Here is an 18,480-nt window from a genome sequence, read left to right as displayed (position 1 = left end):
TGCTTTCTTGAGCCCAATCCTGAGCCCAAGAAAAATTCCCCTCAATTCTTCCTGAGTACAAATGTCTCTCAGCCTGTTTCCTTGGAGAGTTTGCCCTGTGACATCTTCCTTTACCATAACCATCTGAAGTAACTCCCCTAAGACCTTCCTTTCCCAGCTGCCCACTCCCAGGCTCCCTCTCTGTCACATCATCCTGTTTCTGTGTTACATTTCTTTTATTGTCTCCCCTTTCCAGGCATTTCCAGATATCTCTCTATCCCATTCCCACAAATCCCTGAGGGTTATCATGCAGTTAAGAACTGGCAGGATTAAGGGGCTGCACCATCTTAAGGTAAATGTTGATGGTCAGGACTCAGGAATCTTTAAAATTCATAGCAAAGAAATTCTTATTATAGAACAAATTTCAATGTATGTCCCAATATTTGGAACAAGGTGTGCCTTTTGGTTCCCCAATATCATATCATGTGAGGCACTTATTCTGCCCTAGCCAATCCCCCTGCTATGTTGGTCACAAAAAAAAAACAAAAAAAAAAACAGAGATCTATTTATAATAAAATGGCTTTCCAGGGAAAACCCAAGGATGCCCACTGCATACTCATAAAGGCTAAAGTGTGATTAAAGGTTGCTTGTTTTTTTTCTTTTTTTTTTCTGCACCATTGTATGAAATAAACTGCAATACCTTTATACCACTCACTTTGGTCCACTAGAAAGAGTGGATGAGAATTTTTAAAAATATATATTTGCTATAGCCAAGTGATAGGTTCATTAAAGAAATTCACATTACTTATTTTGTAAAACAGCACAGCCGAAGATGCCAGGGTGGCGTGACCACAGAGCGGGACCTCACTCGCTGGTGTGAACCACCTTAGTCCAAAGCAGGAACCTTCAGAGGAGGAAAAGTCAAACAGAGACAAGGTCATTCCTCTAAGAGAAGATTGCAAACTTTTCATTTTCTTCTTTCCTAAATATGTCACTAGCATGATTAATACCAAAACTCGTGAAAGGGTGAGTGCAAGCTAGACCAGCATCCCAGGGCCCCTGGCTCTAGGTCTGGAGCTGAAACATTCAGGTTCACCAAACACCCTCCTAGTCCATTTTGTATTGCTACAATGGAATGCCATATGTTGGGTAATTTATAAAGAAGATAAATTTAATTCTTATAGTTGAGGAGGCTGGGAAGTGCAAGGTCACGGGGCCTACGTCTGATAAGGGCCTTTTTGCTGCATCATCGCACAGCTGAAGGCAGACATGCAAGAAAACTCATATGCATGAGCACTTGAGCAACATGGGACCAAACTTACCTCTATAAGAAGTCCATTCTTGAGACAATGAACCCACTCCCACAATAAGACATTAATCCATCACCTCTCATTAGTCCCCCTACCCTCAACATTTGCATTGGGAATTCAATTTCTAATACATGAATTATTGGAGATGCTGGGGTCTCATAGCTCCTTCAAGGGCCTGCCCCCAATGAGCTAACTCATCTGGGGGTGACACATTTAAGCCATAGCATACCCTTTACCCGAGATAACCAAAAGCAAATCAGAATCTTCTAGATCTACCATCTGCATACAAATAATAAATGAGAATTTCCCTTACATAAAATCATTCCCTCCCAAAAAGTAACTTCTGGTGCCATTCAAGAGGGTAAGAAAAAAATGCATATTTACTTTGTGTGAAGTTGTCTGTCGGGTTCAGTTTTTGGATAAAAGCAGTTTCAGAGAGGTTCATCTCCTGGGCAATTTTTTGATGCAAGTCTTCATCCAATTTCTTAATTAGAAACAAAAATGTTATTGAGACTCCAGAAACAGATCAGACTTCTTTGGATAGCAACTACCATTAGCTAACATAACAATTTATTAATATTAAAATATATACACTTAAAAGGAAATTCAAGTTACATGCCAAGGAATTCAAGACACTTTTACAAAAATTATTTTCTAGAAATTGATACTTGCAGTGTCCTGTGAAGAAAAATTATAAATGTGCAAAGCTAAAACAGACTGAAAACTCAACTGGCCTGGTCTATCTTTTATCAGATTAATATCTATTCTGAATTCATGTGCTCTCTTCTAAAACCAATTTCCACAAAAGGAAATTCCTCAATCTTCCATGCTAAGTTGGATACTGAAATGTTCAGTAGCTACTCTTGCCAGGTTAAACCACTCCTCCCCCTTTTTTTCATGGGTTACTCCCTCTTATGGGAAGGGCCTCAGGCTAGAGGTTACCTCCTCCAGGAAGCCTTTCCAGTTCTTCCCAGTACCACTCTGTTCAAAAATTTCATCCTTGGTGTTCAGATTTCCTGTAGCTGGAGAGTTCTTTATTGTCTGCCCTTACCCACCTCACTCTAAACTCTTTAAGGGTATGGACTCGTGCTACCTTGCTCTGTCTGGGCCCAAGACAATGCCTGGTACTCAACCCAGGATAGTAGGATCTCAATAAATATTTGCTGAAAGAATAAACCCATTATTTCACTGCATTTCATTAATGCTTATGGTTTGAATCTTAAATGTTCCCCAACCCACATGCTAAAGGCCTACTCATCAGTCCAATGTGCTATGGGGACATTTAAGAGGTGGGGCCTACTGGAAGGAAGTTAGCTCATTGGGGGAAGGCCCTTGAAGGGGCTATGAGACCCCAGCATCTCTCTCCCACCCCTCTCTTTCTCTGCTTCCCAGTTACTATGAGGTGAGCAATCTTCTTTCACCATGCACTCCAGCCTTGATGTGCTATTCTGCTTCAGGACAAGCAACTATGAACTGAAACCTCTGAAACTATAAGCCAAAATAAAACTTTACTACTTCAGAGTTGTTTTATCTTGGATATTTGGTCTCAGCAACAGAAAACTAACACATTTGAAGCCCTCAGGACAGATATTTTTATACTCTTACAGCTGAAATTAAAAACATGTGGATTGTGTATGTGTGTAAGATTGTGATATGACTAATAAATGGTACAGTGATTTAGAATATGGGCTTAAGTCTCAAAAAGGCTGGGGATATAGCTCAGTGCTAGAATGTGGGCTTAAAGCCAGGCATTGTGGCACATGCCTATAATCCTAGCTACTCAAGGGAATCACAAATTCAAGGCCAGCCTGGGCAACTTAGTAAGAACCTGCTTCAAAATGTTAACCTAGAGAGAGTTCACCTAGCATGTACAAGGTGCTGAGTTCAATCTCCAGTACAGCCAAAAAAAAAAAAAAAATGTGGATTTTGAGCCAGCATGGTAATACGAGCCTCCCACTCCAGAGGGTGAGGTAGGAGGATCCCTTGAGTGCAGGAGTTGGAGGCCATCCTGAGCAACACAGTGAAACCTATTTGACAAAGGGGGAAAAAAAGGAAAAATGTAGGCTTTGCAAATGGAAAAAATTAGTGAATTGAGAGCAATGACATATGGTTATTTATATTCATATTCTTTTTAAAAAAGTTTTTTTCTAGTTGTACACGGACTGCATGCCTTTATTTTGTTTATTTTTATATGGTGCTAAGGATCGAACCCAGTGCCTCACAAATGCTAGGCAAGTGCTCTGCCACTGAACTACAGCCCCTGACCCCATAGTACCATTCTTAAAACTTTTCTGTAGGTTTTTAATTTTTCAAAATAAACTTAAAATCATAAAAATGTGGGCTTTGGAAACAGACAAAACTGTATGTATAACATGGATCAGACTTTGTAGTAGGGTAAGAATGGACAATCTATTTAATCATACAGAGCCTCAGTTTCCACACCTGGGGGTAATAAAATAAATAAAATGGGGGTAATAGCACTTAAGTTAGTGTAGGTAATAGCACTTAAGTCAGTGTAGTCCTACAGAAAAAGAAATGGCTTAAGAAACTCATACTTATGCTGGGTGTGGAGGTGCAACAAGTAAGTAATACCAAAGAGTATGTAACTGAGGTATGTAGGGGGTTTTGGGGTTTTGTTTATCTTGGGGTTTCATTTGATGCTGGGGATTGAATCCAGAGCCTTGAACATACTAAATATGTACTCTAACACTGAGCTCTATGCCTCCAGCCCTGAGATATGTAGATTTTGACAATAAATACCCTAGGACTTTAAAGATGAGGTCTTGTGGTGCACCTCTAATAAGGCAGATTTAGAAGGAAAATGTGGGCAAAGAGTTTGGTCAAGTCATGACTTCACTTGTGTTCTCTTATTAAATCAGAGATTAACATACAACACCTTTGAGTCAGGTGCAGTGGCACACACCTGTAATCCCAGTGGCTCAGAAGGCTGAGGCAGGAGGATCACAAGTTCAAAACCCAGCCTCAGCAAAAAGCTAAGCTCTAAGCAACTCAGTGAGACCCTATCTTTAAATAAAATACAAAATAGGGCTGGGGATATGGCTCAGTGGTCAAGTTCCCCTGAATTCAATCCCCAGTACCTCCCCCCCAAAAAAAGATACAACATCTTTGACACTCTAGAATTCTGTGCGCCAAAGTTAGGAAGAAATTGGATAGTTTTAATGAAGTAGAATGAGCACTGTCATACCTGTAGGCTTGAGCGAGAAGTCCCACCTGAGTAGAGAGTGGGTGGAGCTGCTGTTTAAGTCACCAAGGCAATGATGCTAAGAATTTAACTCAGATACTTTCCACTGGTATATTGGATGTTCTCTGTGGAAGCTGACCCACCTGCCCATGCATACGACACACCTGATGAAAACTGGGAACTGTTTAGGTCCTGTAGTTCAGAGTCTACAATCACAGGCCACAATGGTGACTGAAGGGGAGATAAAGAAAAACCACTGCTGCCCTAGCTTCTATACACTGGCAACTACTTTGCCTCTAGAAGAAGTGTTGACCAGAGCTGAGTGTGGTGTAATCCCAGCCACTCTGGAGGCTGATGCAGGAGGATTGCAAGTACAAGGCCAGCCTAGGCAATTTAGCAAGACCCTGTCTCAAAATTTTAAAAAGTGGTAGAGCATCCCTAGTTTCAATCCCCAGTACCACAGTGGTGGGGAGCAGAGTTGACCATCTCTGTGGCAAGGTCCTTACAAAGCCAACTGACTCTCTAGGAGGTTCTGTCAAGACTAAGGAATAAGGGCTGGGGATGTGGCTCAAGTGGTAGCACACTTGTCTGGCATGCGTGCGGCCCGGGTTCAATCCTCAGCACCACATACCAACAAAGATGTTGTGTCTGCCAATAACTAAAAAAATAAATAAATAAATAAATATGTTTTAAAAAAAAAAAAAAGACTAAGGAATAAGAAACAGGTGGCGAAGGTGGGATCCCTCCTGGGCAGGGGCAGGGTTCACCCTTCCCACAAGTTGTTCCAGGAGACACACATGACTTACCCTTCCAGATACTTTTAGCAAGACTTGCAGTCAATTACAAGAGCTTAGTTCTGATTTCTAGTATCTTTTGCAGAATTAAGCCTAAAATCTTTGTCACTTCCTCCCTTTGTTAGCTGTGACTGCTTTTCTCTCATACCAAATGAGGCAGCCCCTGAAATAATGTTAAATATGGCCATGAAACTGCAAGGACAATGAAGACCAAGGACAGGTGGATGTGTAGGCAGTTGCTCTGTAAGTTTCACTATTTTTTAAATAAAATCAAGAAAATGCATGTGTTTTACCAAGAACCTGAAAGTTGCTGTAGGGGATCCCATCTCTATCAGAGGTATCCCTTTGGCATTGTAAAAAGCACATGGTACTATTAATTTTTTTTAAATCTCAAATCTGAAAAAAAAAAAAAAAGCCAACCTTTAGCTGATTTTCCTGGATTTACCTCCAGGGCTACAGAAACCTGGCATGCCTTCCAGTTCTTTCTATTTGATCTATCGAAATTTTCTCTCCTTATTCTTCCTTTCTTTGCCTATAGCTTCCTGTGATCTTTAGGACAAGAGTCTTGAAAAGCATTAAAGCATCCCAAATTGTAGCCAAGGTCACCATCTATTCATAATAAACTTGTGTGCAAATGGACTTGTTTTACATACTACCTAGGACACTCATTTCACTGCCCATCAACTCTGTAATTCTCTCTACCTTACCATATTGCACTGATTGCAATTTGAATTTCTGCAACTAATTTCTGTACCAGGACACTTTAAAATACACCTGCTATTTGCCTGAGCAACTGGAGATAATATAAAAAGTTTGAAAATGGCAGCCTTCAATATGTACCACAAACAACTGAACTTTCACTGGATTGCTACACTGGAACAAAAGGTCAAAATAATGTTGAATCACGAGGAGGCTTCAACTATGGGAGGCTTAGAAACAAACAGTGTATTCATCTAAATACTGAATTTTGGAGCCGTGGGTACAGTTTAGTGGTAGAGCACATACTTAGCATGCATAAGGCCTTGGGTTCTATCCCCATAACCCCCCCCCAAAAAATTGAATTTTTTTTTACCAGCAATATTTTCCATTTTAATACTCAGACTTCATTTTAAATGCTGCCTGTAATAGTTACAAACCTGGGCTGGAGATATAGCTTAGCATGCATAAGACCCTGGGTTTAATTCCCCAGTCCTGACCCCCTCCCCCAAATGACAAACTGAGAGCTATACTCTTGCTTTAGGATTCATTTCCCTTTGGCATTCTCACATGAATCAAATTTCCAAGAGCAAAAAAAGAGTGATGTTTGCTTTTCTGAGTTCCAGTGTCCACTTCCTCAGGACATTGAGGTTCTGCCATCTTATGACCCACAAGATTAATGATCAGAAAACCAGAATAAGCTTTAAAATACTCCCATCTTGTGGCAGTTTAGAAATATGGCAACCTAAATATGACAGCCCTACCTCTCTTTGCCCCTGCACTATGCTAAATAGATCCCAGCAAATGAAAGCACCTTGATGTAGACAGTTCTAAAACCACACAGAAAAAAACAGGAGATTACTTTCAGATTTCCTATAGTGAAGTCGTGTCCATACAATGCAGGATTCGCATCGTGGGCTGCCTTCGATTGTTCCTGATACTTCTTACATATGCCTACTCTCTCCAGCTCCATCACAGAACCCAAAGCTCATATCACCTTTTGTATCCCATCCACTCCACCCTAACCAGTGAGAACATAAAATCAGTAATTGTTAGTCAACAAGAACTCTTAGAACAAGGTTTTGCCTTAATTAGCTGATTGTAATATTTTCACATTCATTCTACAGATACCCACACTTACCATGGGATAGGCAGAATATGTTGGAACTAGTCAAAATGGATTAAGGTCTCATAGGATTTGCAGTCTAGTAAGGAAGACAAGCATTAAATGAATCACAAGAGAGACATAGGTCACCTCCTAGAACCACCGGGTGCTGAGAGTGGTAATTAAGAGCGCAGGTTCTGCAGTCAAGCAGACCTGGGGTGGGATTCTAAGTCAGCTACTTAGAAGTGTGACACCCTGCAAATTATTAACCTTCCTCTGCCTCTGTTCCTTGATGTGTAAAATGGGGACAAAATAAGACCTACTCCAGAGTGGTAGTGAGGTAAAGTGAGATACATGAAAAAAACAACATAATATCTGACTGAATTTGCCTGAAGTCACTGCTCCAACACAGAGGATTATATTCCAGAGGTCAGAGAAGATACATGGGAAGCAGAAATTCCCACATAAACATCTCATCCTTTGCCTTATGCTCTTCCCTCAAATACGAGGCAAAGAAAAACCCTTCAGTGACCTCAGTCTCCCTAGAAGAACCTTCTCTGAGCTCTTCATCTCTTCTCTGGGCATACTAATGAGATATAAGGTGGGAACACTCTAGAAACCCCAGGGGCCTCTGACCACTGTGGTCACACCTAGCCAATGATCCTTTCTCTAAGGAAGGGCACCAAGTCTGGAAATGGCCACTGCATCATAAGCTTCTCCACATGAGTTAAAGCATGGATTAAACACAGTATTGCTGAACGTCTGATTTCTCTTAACTATACAACCCCACCAAGCTGTAAACACATTTTTGGTTTTCTCTTAATTTCACCAGGGAACTTGGAGCAGCAAGCAGTTGAGGAACTAAAACTAAGCATTCCTTTGTAAAAATGTGAAGCCAATCCTGCTTGCAGGGCTAGGAGTGTAGATAAATGGTATAGCACTTGCCTAGCATGTTCATGGCCTTGGGTTTAATCCCAGAACTAAAAATAAATAAATAAATAAAACTCTTCCTTGATATTACTGAAAATTATTGTTAGTGTTGATGAGGAAAATAGTGCATATATATGAATTCTATATTTGGTCCTCACATGGTACCCAGAGCATGGTAGACACCCACCCAATAAATGTCAGCTGAACTGGAGTAAATACATTGGACACACAACACAGTTTCTTTTCTTAAATAATTTTAACAGGAAAACTCAAGAATAAACCCCTCTTACAATAGGTATCCTCTGAGGGAACTGGGGCTGTAGCTCAGTGGTAGTGCACTTGCCTGCCATGTGTGAGGCACTGGGTTCGATTCTCAGCACTGCATATAGATGAATGAATAAAACAAAGGTCTATCAACAACTAAAAAAAAATGTATATATATATATATATATATATATATATATATATATATATATATATATTTTTTTTTTTTTTTTTTTTAAAGAATAGATATCCTCTGAAACAATCAGTTTTCAACTGGGAACAATTTTGCCCTAAGGAACTATTGGCTATGTATGAAGACAGTTTTGATTGTCCTAACTGGGGAGGTACTACTCTCATCTTCTGGGAAGGATACTTCATACTGTATCCTTCAGACCAAGGATACTGCTAAAAACCTTACAATGCAATAACTACCCCATACAAAAAAAAGAACCATTCAAAATGTGAATAGTGTTATTGTTGAGAAACCCTGTTCTAACACACCCACACACCACCACCACCATCATCAACAACAACCGCAAAACAAAACAAAAAACCCTGAGACTTTGTTAGAATATGAGGGAGACTCAATATAGATTCCCTCTCCCTGTTGATATGTTATTTTCACTAAATATTACAGCTGATTTACCCAAAAATAAACAAAATACCACTCACTGTCACTACCGGACTAAATTCCGGTATTAGTCGTGGGTCTCAGTAATTTTTTACATAGTTGTCATATAATGTATCCACCTTATTATTACATTATTTCTATATATATTTTCCATTTGGCCCTTATTGTCAAACACTGTAAGGTATTTGAGAACGCTATCAACTTTTTAAAGTGTTATTTTTTTTTCAAATATCTCTTCCTTTTTCCACTTAGCTCTTGATCTCTGTGTTTTCACCTATTGTACAATCTTAAAGTGAAAGAATATCCTTGTGAAATTTTTAAAATGGAGTTATCTTGAAAATGAAAAACCTTTAGAATATTATAGAAACCCTTGGAACTTCGTTTCTCAAAATTTTTTTACCTTCGTTGGGCATGGTGACGCACACCTATAATGCTAGTGATTTATGATGCTAAGGTAGAAGCATCACAAGTTTGAGGTCAGCCTTGGCAACTTTATGAGACGATCTCAAAATTTTTAAAAATTTTAAAGGAATAGAGATGTAGCTCAGAGTTAGAGTGCCCCTGGATTCAATCCCTCGTTTTTGAATACTTGATAAAAGATTGTTGGTCAAATTTTAAATAAGTTAAAATATAACTGTACAAAACATAACAAAAATTCTATTGAAGCCCTGTACTTAAATTCTCAAGTATTTCTGTCCTCCATAAAACCCAACATTGTTCAATCCTCCAAGTCCCTACTATACTTGCTACCTTTAGGTCTTTTAGCCTCTGTGGTGATTACTGAATAAGGATGAGATATCCATATCTATTTCTATCATTAGACTTTGTGTACTTACAGATCTGATCGACTTGTTAATCTTTATAACCCTGACCCCTAGCCCAGAGTGGCTTGTGGTAGATATTGATAAATATTTGTAGAATGCATTAAGGTAAGCTGACTGCCTTTGGAATTGTAATCAATATTATAAGGTTTAGCATTTATTTATCTTTGATATTTTCCTGTGTTCACTTGCATTTTCTCTAAGTGTTTTGGGTATGCACCATATCCAGAATTCAAGGATCATGTTTGTCACTTTTATTATAATTTTTATTGATTGTGAATTGGAAAATGCTATGTCAGCCTCCAGGAAGACAAGGTTCTCATGTCCAAAGAAGAGTGAAAAAACATGATTAAGAAGCTTAACAAAATAATCTTTAGATACCTATTCAGGTGACCCTGACAGTCAATCAAATTAGCTAGTCTTATAGGTCCAAGGCCAAAAAGAAGTGAATAATTAGAAGATTGATAGTTAGAGAGCTTCCCTGAGTCATGGACTTCCTATCTTTTTCCTCCTTTCATTCTTACTGAACTGTTAAGAACTTCACTTAAATTTTTATTGATAGTTTTTCCAAATATATAAGTAACATACAAATATATTTTAATGGATAGATAGAAATAGGTCCTTTAGATCTGATGTTTAGTAAGAGTTCTGAAGATAAAAGGAGTAATTTGGGGAATAATGCCAATTTTTATTATGTGGTAAAAACTAAATATATAAATCACTCAAAACTATATTCAGAATTCTTCAATAATATTCCATGGGAAGATGGGACAAATATATTAAGACTCTTGACAAGCATTTATAGTCAATTCCACAATTCCTTGACAGGAAGTTATGTTTTCCAGATTGTTCCTAATGAAAGTTCACGATTTGGAATCTGGTTAATAATCCTCTCACTGATCTCCCCGCACTCTTGTGTTACTGGATAAAGTCTATTGACTTTATTACCTTCTCAGCTGCAAGGCTGCATAAGGAATGCACAGGTAGGGCAAGGTAAGGACACTTGATCACATTTTCCTTCTCCACTGAGGGAGAAAGAAGTGTTCCAAGGACTCAATCAACAATATTGACCAATTTCAGTCAAACCTCAGCAGTTTTTCAACTTGATTACACACAGGAATCACTTGGGGAGCTTTGAAAAACAGGGCTACATGGGTCTCACCTCCAAGGAATTTGTTGCAGTTGGTCCAGGGATAGGAATCTATAGTTTCTTTCTTTCTTTCTTTCTTTTTTCTTTTTCAGTTGTAGTTGGACACAATACCTTTATTTTTATTTGTTTTATTTTTATGTGGTGCTAAGGATCGAACCCAGAGCCTCACATATGTGAGGCGAGAGCTCTACCACTGAGCCTCAGCCCCAGGAATCAATAGTTTCTTATGTAACAAACTGAGATTCACTGCAAAAGCCCCAGTGCACAATTTGCCTAATTTATATGACTTATTTAAGATCATCTGTTTCTTACTACCCCCCAAAATTACAAAGTCAAGAATATTTAACTATTCCATTAACATTTATCCTAACCCAAAAGTTGTGTTTGTTTATTTGTTTGTTTGTTTTTGTTTTGGGCAGTCCTGGGGACTGAACCCAGGGGTACTCTACCACAAAGCTACATCCCCAGCCCTTTTTATTTTATCGTGAGACAGGGTCTCACTAATTTGCTGAAACGGGCCTCCAACTTGTTATCCTCCTGCCTCAGCCTCCAAAGTAGCTGGAATTACAGGAATGTGCCATCACATCTGGCTTCAAAAAGTTATTTTAAAAATAAGACTTTTAGTAAGCTAAGTTCTGTACATTCAGAGCTTAGTTCTTTCTACCTCTCTACCTACTTAATTCCTTACAAAATGTCTCATTTTCTTGGTCCTGAAAAGAATTTCTAAATGTCTAAGCTATAAGTAAGGTTAAAAATATTCAGTCTTAGTTATGACAAATCTATTATCAGACACATTTAATCACATAAAACTGATTCAATTTCTAATTTCATTCCCCTCAACATTTGGTGCTAACTAAATGGAACCCTGATGGCTAATGGAAGACCACATTCTTGTTGTTGTTGTTTTGTAGTACTAGGGATTAAACCCAGAGCCTCATACATGCTAGGCAAGTGCTCTACCACTAAACTACATTCCTAGTCACCCCCTACCCCCCCAACCCCCCTTTTTTTGAGACAAATTCTTGCTGAATTGCCCAGGTTGGCCTGAAACATGTGATTCTCCTGCCTTAGCCTTCTGAGTAGCTGGGATTACAGGCTGAGCCAGTGTACCTAGCTAGTTCTTTTTAAATTGACTCTGGATTCTCTTTATATGATCTTCATTTCTCTGAAATCAGCCTAGGTATAAGCATTCTCGTCACATAATCTGGTCATAATAAACTTGACAACATGAATACCACTGATATCATGTCAAAAGAACACAAAAACCAAAGAAGTAAACAGCAGGGCAGAGTCTCCTTTTTTTTTTTTTTTTTTTTTTGGTACCTGGAATTAAACCCAGGGGCACTTAACCATAGAGCCACATCCCCAATCTTTTTTATTTTGAGACAGGGTCTCACTGAGTTGCTTAGGGCCTTGCTAAGTTGTTGAGGCTGGCTTTGAACTTGTGATCCTCCTACCTCAGCCTCAGGTACCACCGCACCTGGCTTTTTTTTTTTTAAAGAATTAATTGGTTCTATAGAAATCTATGAAGTTCAAGTACTGCACTTGAAAATCAAGTACTTACATTTTCTAGGAGGCAAACAGCAGCAGGATTCCCACGAAATGCTCTTGCTGTGAATGCATCTACTACGAAAATCGGGAGCTTCATTTTTCTTGCAAGCTGTTTTGCAAGGTCTCAGAGTTGCCCGTAGCTTTCCTTACTTCTTGTTATTGCAAAAAAAAAAAAAAAACCCAAAAAGTTAATGTTTTACTCGGTGTATAGAAGCAACTAACAGTTTCCTGATAAAAAGTCAAGCAATTCAGCTGGGGCTGTAGCTCAGTGGCAAAGCATTTGCCCAGAATGTGTGAGGCACTGGGTTCAATCCTTAGCACCACATAAAAATAAACAAATAAAATAAAGACATTCTGTCCATCTATAACTACCAAAAAAAAAACCCTTAAAAAAAGTCAAGCAATTATTCTAACATATTTTCATTTAAAGATCTGCTAAGTTTTTGAGCTACTATATTGAATTTGTTTAAAAATATTTAGCTAAATGGAAATTATATTGTGTGCATGTGCAAATATGTAACAACAAATTCCATCAATATGTGCAACAATAATGCACCAACAAAAAAATATTGAAAAAAAATCAGTTTATGGGGTTGGGGTTGTGGCTCAATGGTAGACTGCTCACCTAGCATGCACTAGGCACTGGGTTCAATCCTCAGCACCACATAAATGTAAAATAAAGATATTTTTTAAAAAATCAGTTTAAAATCAGGCATGTAAAGAAGCAGGAAAATTTGGTTTTATTTTAAAAATCAAAATTTCATTTTAATTTGATGAAAGTATAAACTTACCAGTTCCAAGAATCTTTTTTAAAAACTTCTAAGCTAATTCTTAAATTATTTTTTAAGCTTAAATGAAGTTTTGGAACTTTTCAATGTGAATGATATGCTTAAGGTAAAATTAAGGAAAAAAATCAGCATTTTCGACACAAACCACATTTATGAAATTATTTAAAACTCAAAATGAATTATGATTAAAAGATAATTGCGATTATTTTATTTTCCATTAGATAATATTTTCAAATAAGATATCTTCGTTATCCTTAATAAAAGTCTGCTTGCTACTAGAAAAAAAATATTGGCTAAGTGGAATATTGTTCAAATTTGCATTAGCTTTTCATATCACAAATAGAACTTAGAAGAATAATCATATTCTTTCTTCGAGTGGCCCAAACTAGCTCAGGTTATGTTTTTGTTTGTATGTTTTTGTTTGTTTGTTTAGTTGTAGATGGACACAATACCTTTATTTTATTTTTTTTATGTGGTGCCAGGGATCGAACCCAGTACCTCATGCATGCTAGGCAAGTGCTCTACCACTGATCCACAACCCCAGCCCTCAGGCTATGTTTTAATAAAATGCTTGAAATATCCAAGAGACACATGTGTCACTTACAGTCTCCTAATGAAGATTACTTTCTTTTAAAAGAATACATTTTTTTCTAGTTATAAAAAATATGCTCATTCTAAAAATCTTGGACAATAAAAAACTGATCTATAATCATACAAATCAGAAACAACATTATTAATGTTTTAGATATATAGTTTTTAATCAGAAAATTTTAACCTACTTAACAGTGTAGCATGAGTATTTTCCAACAACAACAACTGCTTTAAAAATATCATTTTAATATATTTACAGCAGGCTTATGGGTATAAGTTATTTAGCCATTTCCCTTTCAGTGAATTTTTAAGTTGTTTCTAATTTTTCACTTAAAGATGATGTGGTAAACAAACTTGATGAATGCAAACCTTGGTCTGTATGTCTGATTCTTCAACTATAATAGATTACTAAAGGTAAAAATTATCTGGGTCAAATAGACACTTAAATTTATCTTCAGGTGTGTGCTAGATTTATCTTTGGCTCAATGCCAGAGCACTTGCCTAGAATGAATAAGACCCTGTTTGGCCCCAAACATATCAATTTAGACAAAACATGAGTGTCCTATCATTACTAATCTGGTAGATCAAAAATAATACCTTTGGAATGGGCTGTGATTATGGATCAGCAGTAGAGTGCTCGCCTCGCACGGGCAGGACCCGGGTTTGATCCTCAGCACCACATAAAAATAAAGGCATTGTGTTGTGTCTATCTACACCTAAAAATAAATAAATATCTTTAAAAATAAAAAATAATATCTTGGACTTTCATTTGCATTTTGGGATTATTCTAGCCAGATAGTAAACAACATGAAGTCAGATCTTTTCTTGCTTTTCTTCATGGCTTATAATCTCAGCTCCTAGAACAATGCCTGACACCCAATAAATATTTATTGAAGTAATTATTTAAGTAAGTAATATACTGAGCATACATCAAAACTGAATTTTGACATATTGGCTGAGAAATGCGAGGATTTCTCATCATGGTGCCATCTGCCCAACAACATTTCCATTTCAGGAGCATCGCCATTATCAACAGTACAATATGATCTGCTTACGAAATTATTTGTTAATTTTACTATAGATTGCCTTTATTATTTTAGATCATTTCAGTAGAGAACAGAAATAAAGTTCTGATAATGAAAAGTAGTTTTCATAAATTGAACAGGATTGATACCATTATGAAAATCAGAGGTATGTCAAGAACATGTTTTTAACTTGATTGGAATTCAGCCTCATTGGTCTCAGCTGAAAAATACTAAAACTTAAAATACTAGATACTAGGTAAGGAAGAAAGAGTATGGGATTTTGATGATATAGTTAACCTACTAGGTAAACATTAGAAGCTCCCACCTCCAAGCTTCTTGTTTAGTAAATAATAAATGTCCTGAAGTTTCAAACCATTGTTAGTCCATGTGGTAGCCAGAATAGGGGTCCCCAAAGATGTCCACACCTTAATTCCCAGAATCTGAGTTGTAACTGGGTTTAAAGTTGCTTATCAAGTGATCTTAAAATGAGAAGATTATGGCAGATTATCAAGGTGGGCTGATAGAAGACAGAGGCATAAAAGTCCAAGTCAGAAAGAGATTTGAAGATGCTACTGCTAGCTTTAAAGATAGAGAAGGAATCCCAGCGGCTCAGGAGGGTCGTGAGTTCAAAGCCAGCCTCAGCAATAGTGAGGCGCTAAGCAATTCAGTGACACTGTCTTTAAATAAAATACAAAATAGGGCTGGTGTTGTGGCTCAGTGGTTGAGTGCCCCACAGTTCAATGCCTGGTACCACCTTCCCCCCTCCCCCCTCCAAAAAAAAAGATAGAAGAAGGAGTAAGGTATAGTGGGGCACACCTATAATCCTGGCTACTTGAGCAGTTGAGACAGGATGATCTCAAATTCAAGGCCAGGCTTAGCAATTAGCAAAACGCTGTCTCAAATTTTAAAATAAAAAGAGTTGAGAATGTAGCTCAATGGTAGAGTATCTCTGGTTTCAATCCCTAGTACCACCACCACCAAAAAAAAAAAGAGGAATGTTATGGTTTGGATATGAGGTATTCCCCAATAAGGCCTGTAATAGACAATGCAGGATTTTCAGACGTTAAATGATTTATTATGAGACCTATAGCCTAATCAGTGGACTATTCCATTTGATGAATTAATAATCTGTATGGGTTACTGGGTGGTAACTATAGACAGGTGGTGTGTGGCTGGAGGAAGCAGGTCACTGGGAGCATGCCCTTAAGGATTATATATCTTGTCCCTGGCTCCTCTCGCTCTCTCTCAGCTTCTTATGAGCTGAGCTGAGAAGCCATGAGCTGAGAAGCTTTCCTTCACAACACCTTTTCACAGGATGTTCTGCCTTACTTCAAGCCCAGAGCAACAGAATTGGCCAATTGTGGCCTAAGACCTCTAAAACCATGAGCCCCCAAACACTTTTCTTCCTCTAAGTTATTCTTGTCAGGTATTTTGGTCACAGTGACAAAAAAGCTGACTAACACAAGGAAGGAGCCACAAACTAAAGAATATGAGTGGCCTTTAGGAGTTAGAAATGTTTTGGAAGGAAACAAATTCTTATTGGGTATGGTGGTGCCTACCTGTAATACCAGCTATTTGGGAAGCTAAGGCAGGAGGATAGTATGTCTGAGGCCAGCCACAGCAACTTACTGAGAACTTGTTTCAAAATTTAAACAGAGCTGGAGGTGGTGCTTAGTGGTAGAGCACCTTGGTTTCAATCCCCAGTACTGTGAACAATAACAACAAAAAATTCTCTCTCAGTGCTCCAGAAGAAAAAAAAAATTTTAGTAATCAGCTCAGAATGCTATAACCATAGACTCAGTGGTTTAAACAACAGGAATTTATTTTCTCATAGTTCGGAGGCTGGGAATTCTAAGATCAAGGTGCTGACCAATTCAATTCCTGTGGAGGGCTCTGTTACTGGCTTGTAGAGAACCATCTTCTTGCTATATTGCTGTGTACTCACATGGTCATAGGGCAGGGACAAGGAGCAAGTTCTTAGTAGGGCACTAATTCTATTATAAGGACCCTACACTCATAACCTCATCTAATCCCAATACCCTTCCAAAGAATCCCATCTACAAATATCATAACACTCTGGGTAAAGCATCAACACATGAATTTTTTTTTTTTGGGGGGGGTACAGGGGACACAATTTCATCCATATCAGCAGCCTTGCCAACTCTTTGAGTTTGAGATCCTTCTTACTTCCCCTTTCAATATAGAGGGAAAACACACACGCACACACACAAACAAAACTCCAATTTAGTCTTTCCTATGACATACCCACAACACAGACCACCTCCTTGATCCCAAAATGTATGGGAATGCCTCTCGACTAGCAAGCAAGCAACAAATCTGTACTGGACACAAACTAGATGTCCTCTAACTTAATTGAATTTTGACAATATCTACCCAAAAGTAGCATCAGCCCACAGGTTGAGACCCCAGACCCACCAGATTCCCCCCACTTTAGACTCCAGTCACAAGTCCATTCCTCTGGAAATTTTGACCAACCAGCTACCAACTAGGGTTCCTACAAACCCCTCCTTTAGTTTAATTAATATACTAAAGCAGCTCACAGTACTCAGGGAAACACTACACTTACATTTTACTGGTTTATCAAAGGGATATTTTAAAGAATAGCAATGAAGAGATGTACAGGATGCAATACAGGAGAAAGGGCCTAGAGCTTCTTCCATATCTGTTCTGTATGAAAGAAAGAAGCTCCCTGAACACTATCATTTTAGGTTTTCAATTATTGCATGAGCATGGTTGGAACATGAGTAAACATGTAGAACTGTGATTGGACAAAAGGACATAATTTAATGCTGATTCAATGGAGTGGGGAAAACCTACAAGTTCTGTCTGTTGAGAGCCTTCATGGACTCTATATGTCACATTCCTTCATTCCAGTATTGGTTAGGACCACTTCTGAGATGGAAAGCATAGACCTACTACCCAACAAGGTAAATCAGAGAATTTCTTTATGTCTAGTTCCAAGACAGAAAGGCAGGGGAAAATTATATTTTTCCTTTTGATGACTCACCACAGGAAAGAGAAATTCTAGTTTCTATGACCTGTTTAAGAAGAAAAAGGAGCAAGTAAAGGAGGACAGGAGAAGATCAGAAACAGAATTTTGCACAAAGGGCCCCAATGCTATAACAAAAGGTATCTTTTATCTTATCTTTATCATTCTAAAGCTGTTTCAAAGCTGCTTAAGGAACCAAAGATAAAAGGCCAAATACTTAAACCTTAGTTTTCTAGTCATTTAGGAAATAACAAGAGCTATGGGAGTCATGAGCAGCAGCCATGGATGAAAACAAAACAAATATATAACATACCTCCAGAACTGTAACATAAAAACTTTATGTTAAGCCACTGTTTATGTGATCATTTGTCACAGCAGCAATAGGCAACTAATATAGTCCAGAATTTTCTTACTTGCAGCCCAACACAATTCTAATTGCTGCATAAATCTCCAAGAACAATAGTAATCATAATACTTATTATGTGCTATGTATGATTCTAAGAGCATTTAATCTTCATAGAACTGCCATGAGATAAATGGATGAATAACTAGGGCTCAGAAAAGTTGCCCAAGGTCACACCTAGAGACAATGCCTAAATTTGAACTCAAATAGTCTAAGTCCAAAGACTATGT

The 18,480-nt window shown here is 38.0% G+C and overlaps 1 protein-coding gene across 2 annotated transcripts in view; it reads right to left on the bottom strand.

Moving 5' to 3' along the window:
* Pbld (phenazine biosynthesis like protein domain containing) overlaps positions 1 to 18,480 on the bottom strand; it is a 55,336-nt gene that overhangs the window by 11,410 nt on the left and 25,446 nt on the right. The window contains exons 3-6 of one of the 2 annotated variants that reach the window (XM_058577973.1): positions 14,410 to 14,528; positions 12,447 to 12,585; positions 1,674 to 1,773; positions 785 to 883 (exon numbers count right to left, since the gene is read on the bottom strand). In XM_058577973.1, coding sequence (XP_058433956.1) covers positions 785 to 883; positions 1,674 to 1,773; positions 12,447 to 12,530 — 283 coding nt within the window. In that variant the 5' untranslated portion in view covers positions 12,531 to 12,585; positions 14,410 to 14,528. The remainder of the gene's footprint in view (positions 1 to 784; positions 884 to 1,673; positions 1,774 to 12,446; positions 12,586 to 14,409; positions 14,529 to 18,480) is intronic. The other variant, XM_046419720.2, reaches the window with a different exon arrangement.

This window comes from Marmota monax, unplaced genomic scaffold (genome assembly GCF_021218885.2).
Source record: "Marmota monax isolate L192 unplaced genomic scaffold, Marmota_monax_Labrador192_F-V1.1 WCK01_AAM20220418_F8-fsc00019, whole genome shotgun sequence".
Taxonomy (NCBI): Eukaryota; Metazoa; Chordata; class Mammalia; order Rodentia; family Sciuridae; genus Marmota; species Marmota monax.
Note: the sequence above shows the minus strand (reverse complement) of the source record. Positions and strands in the feature narration are given on the sequence as shown.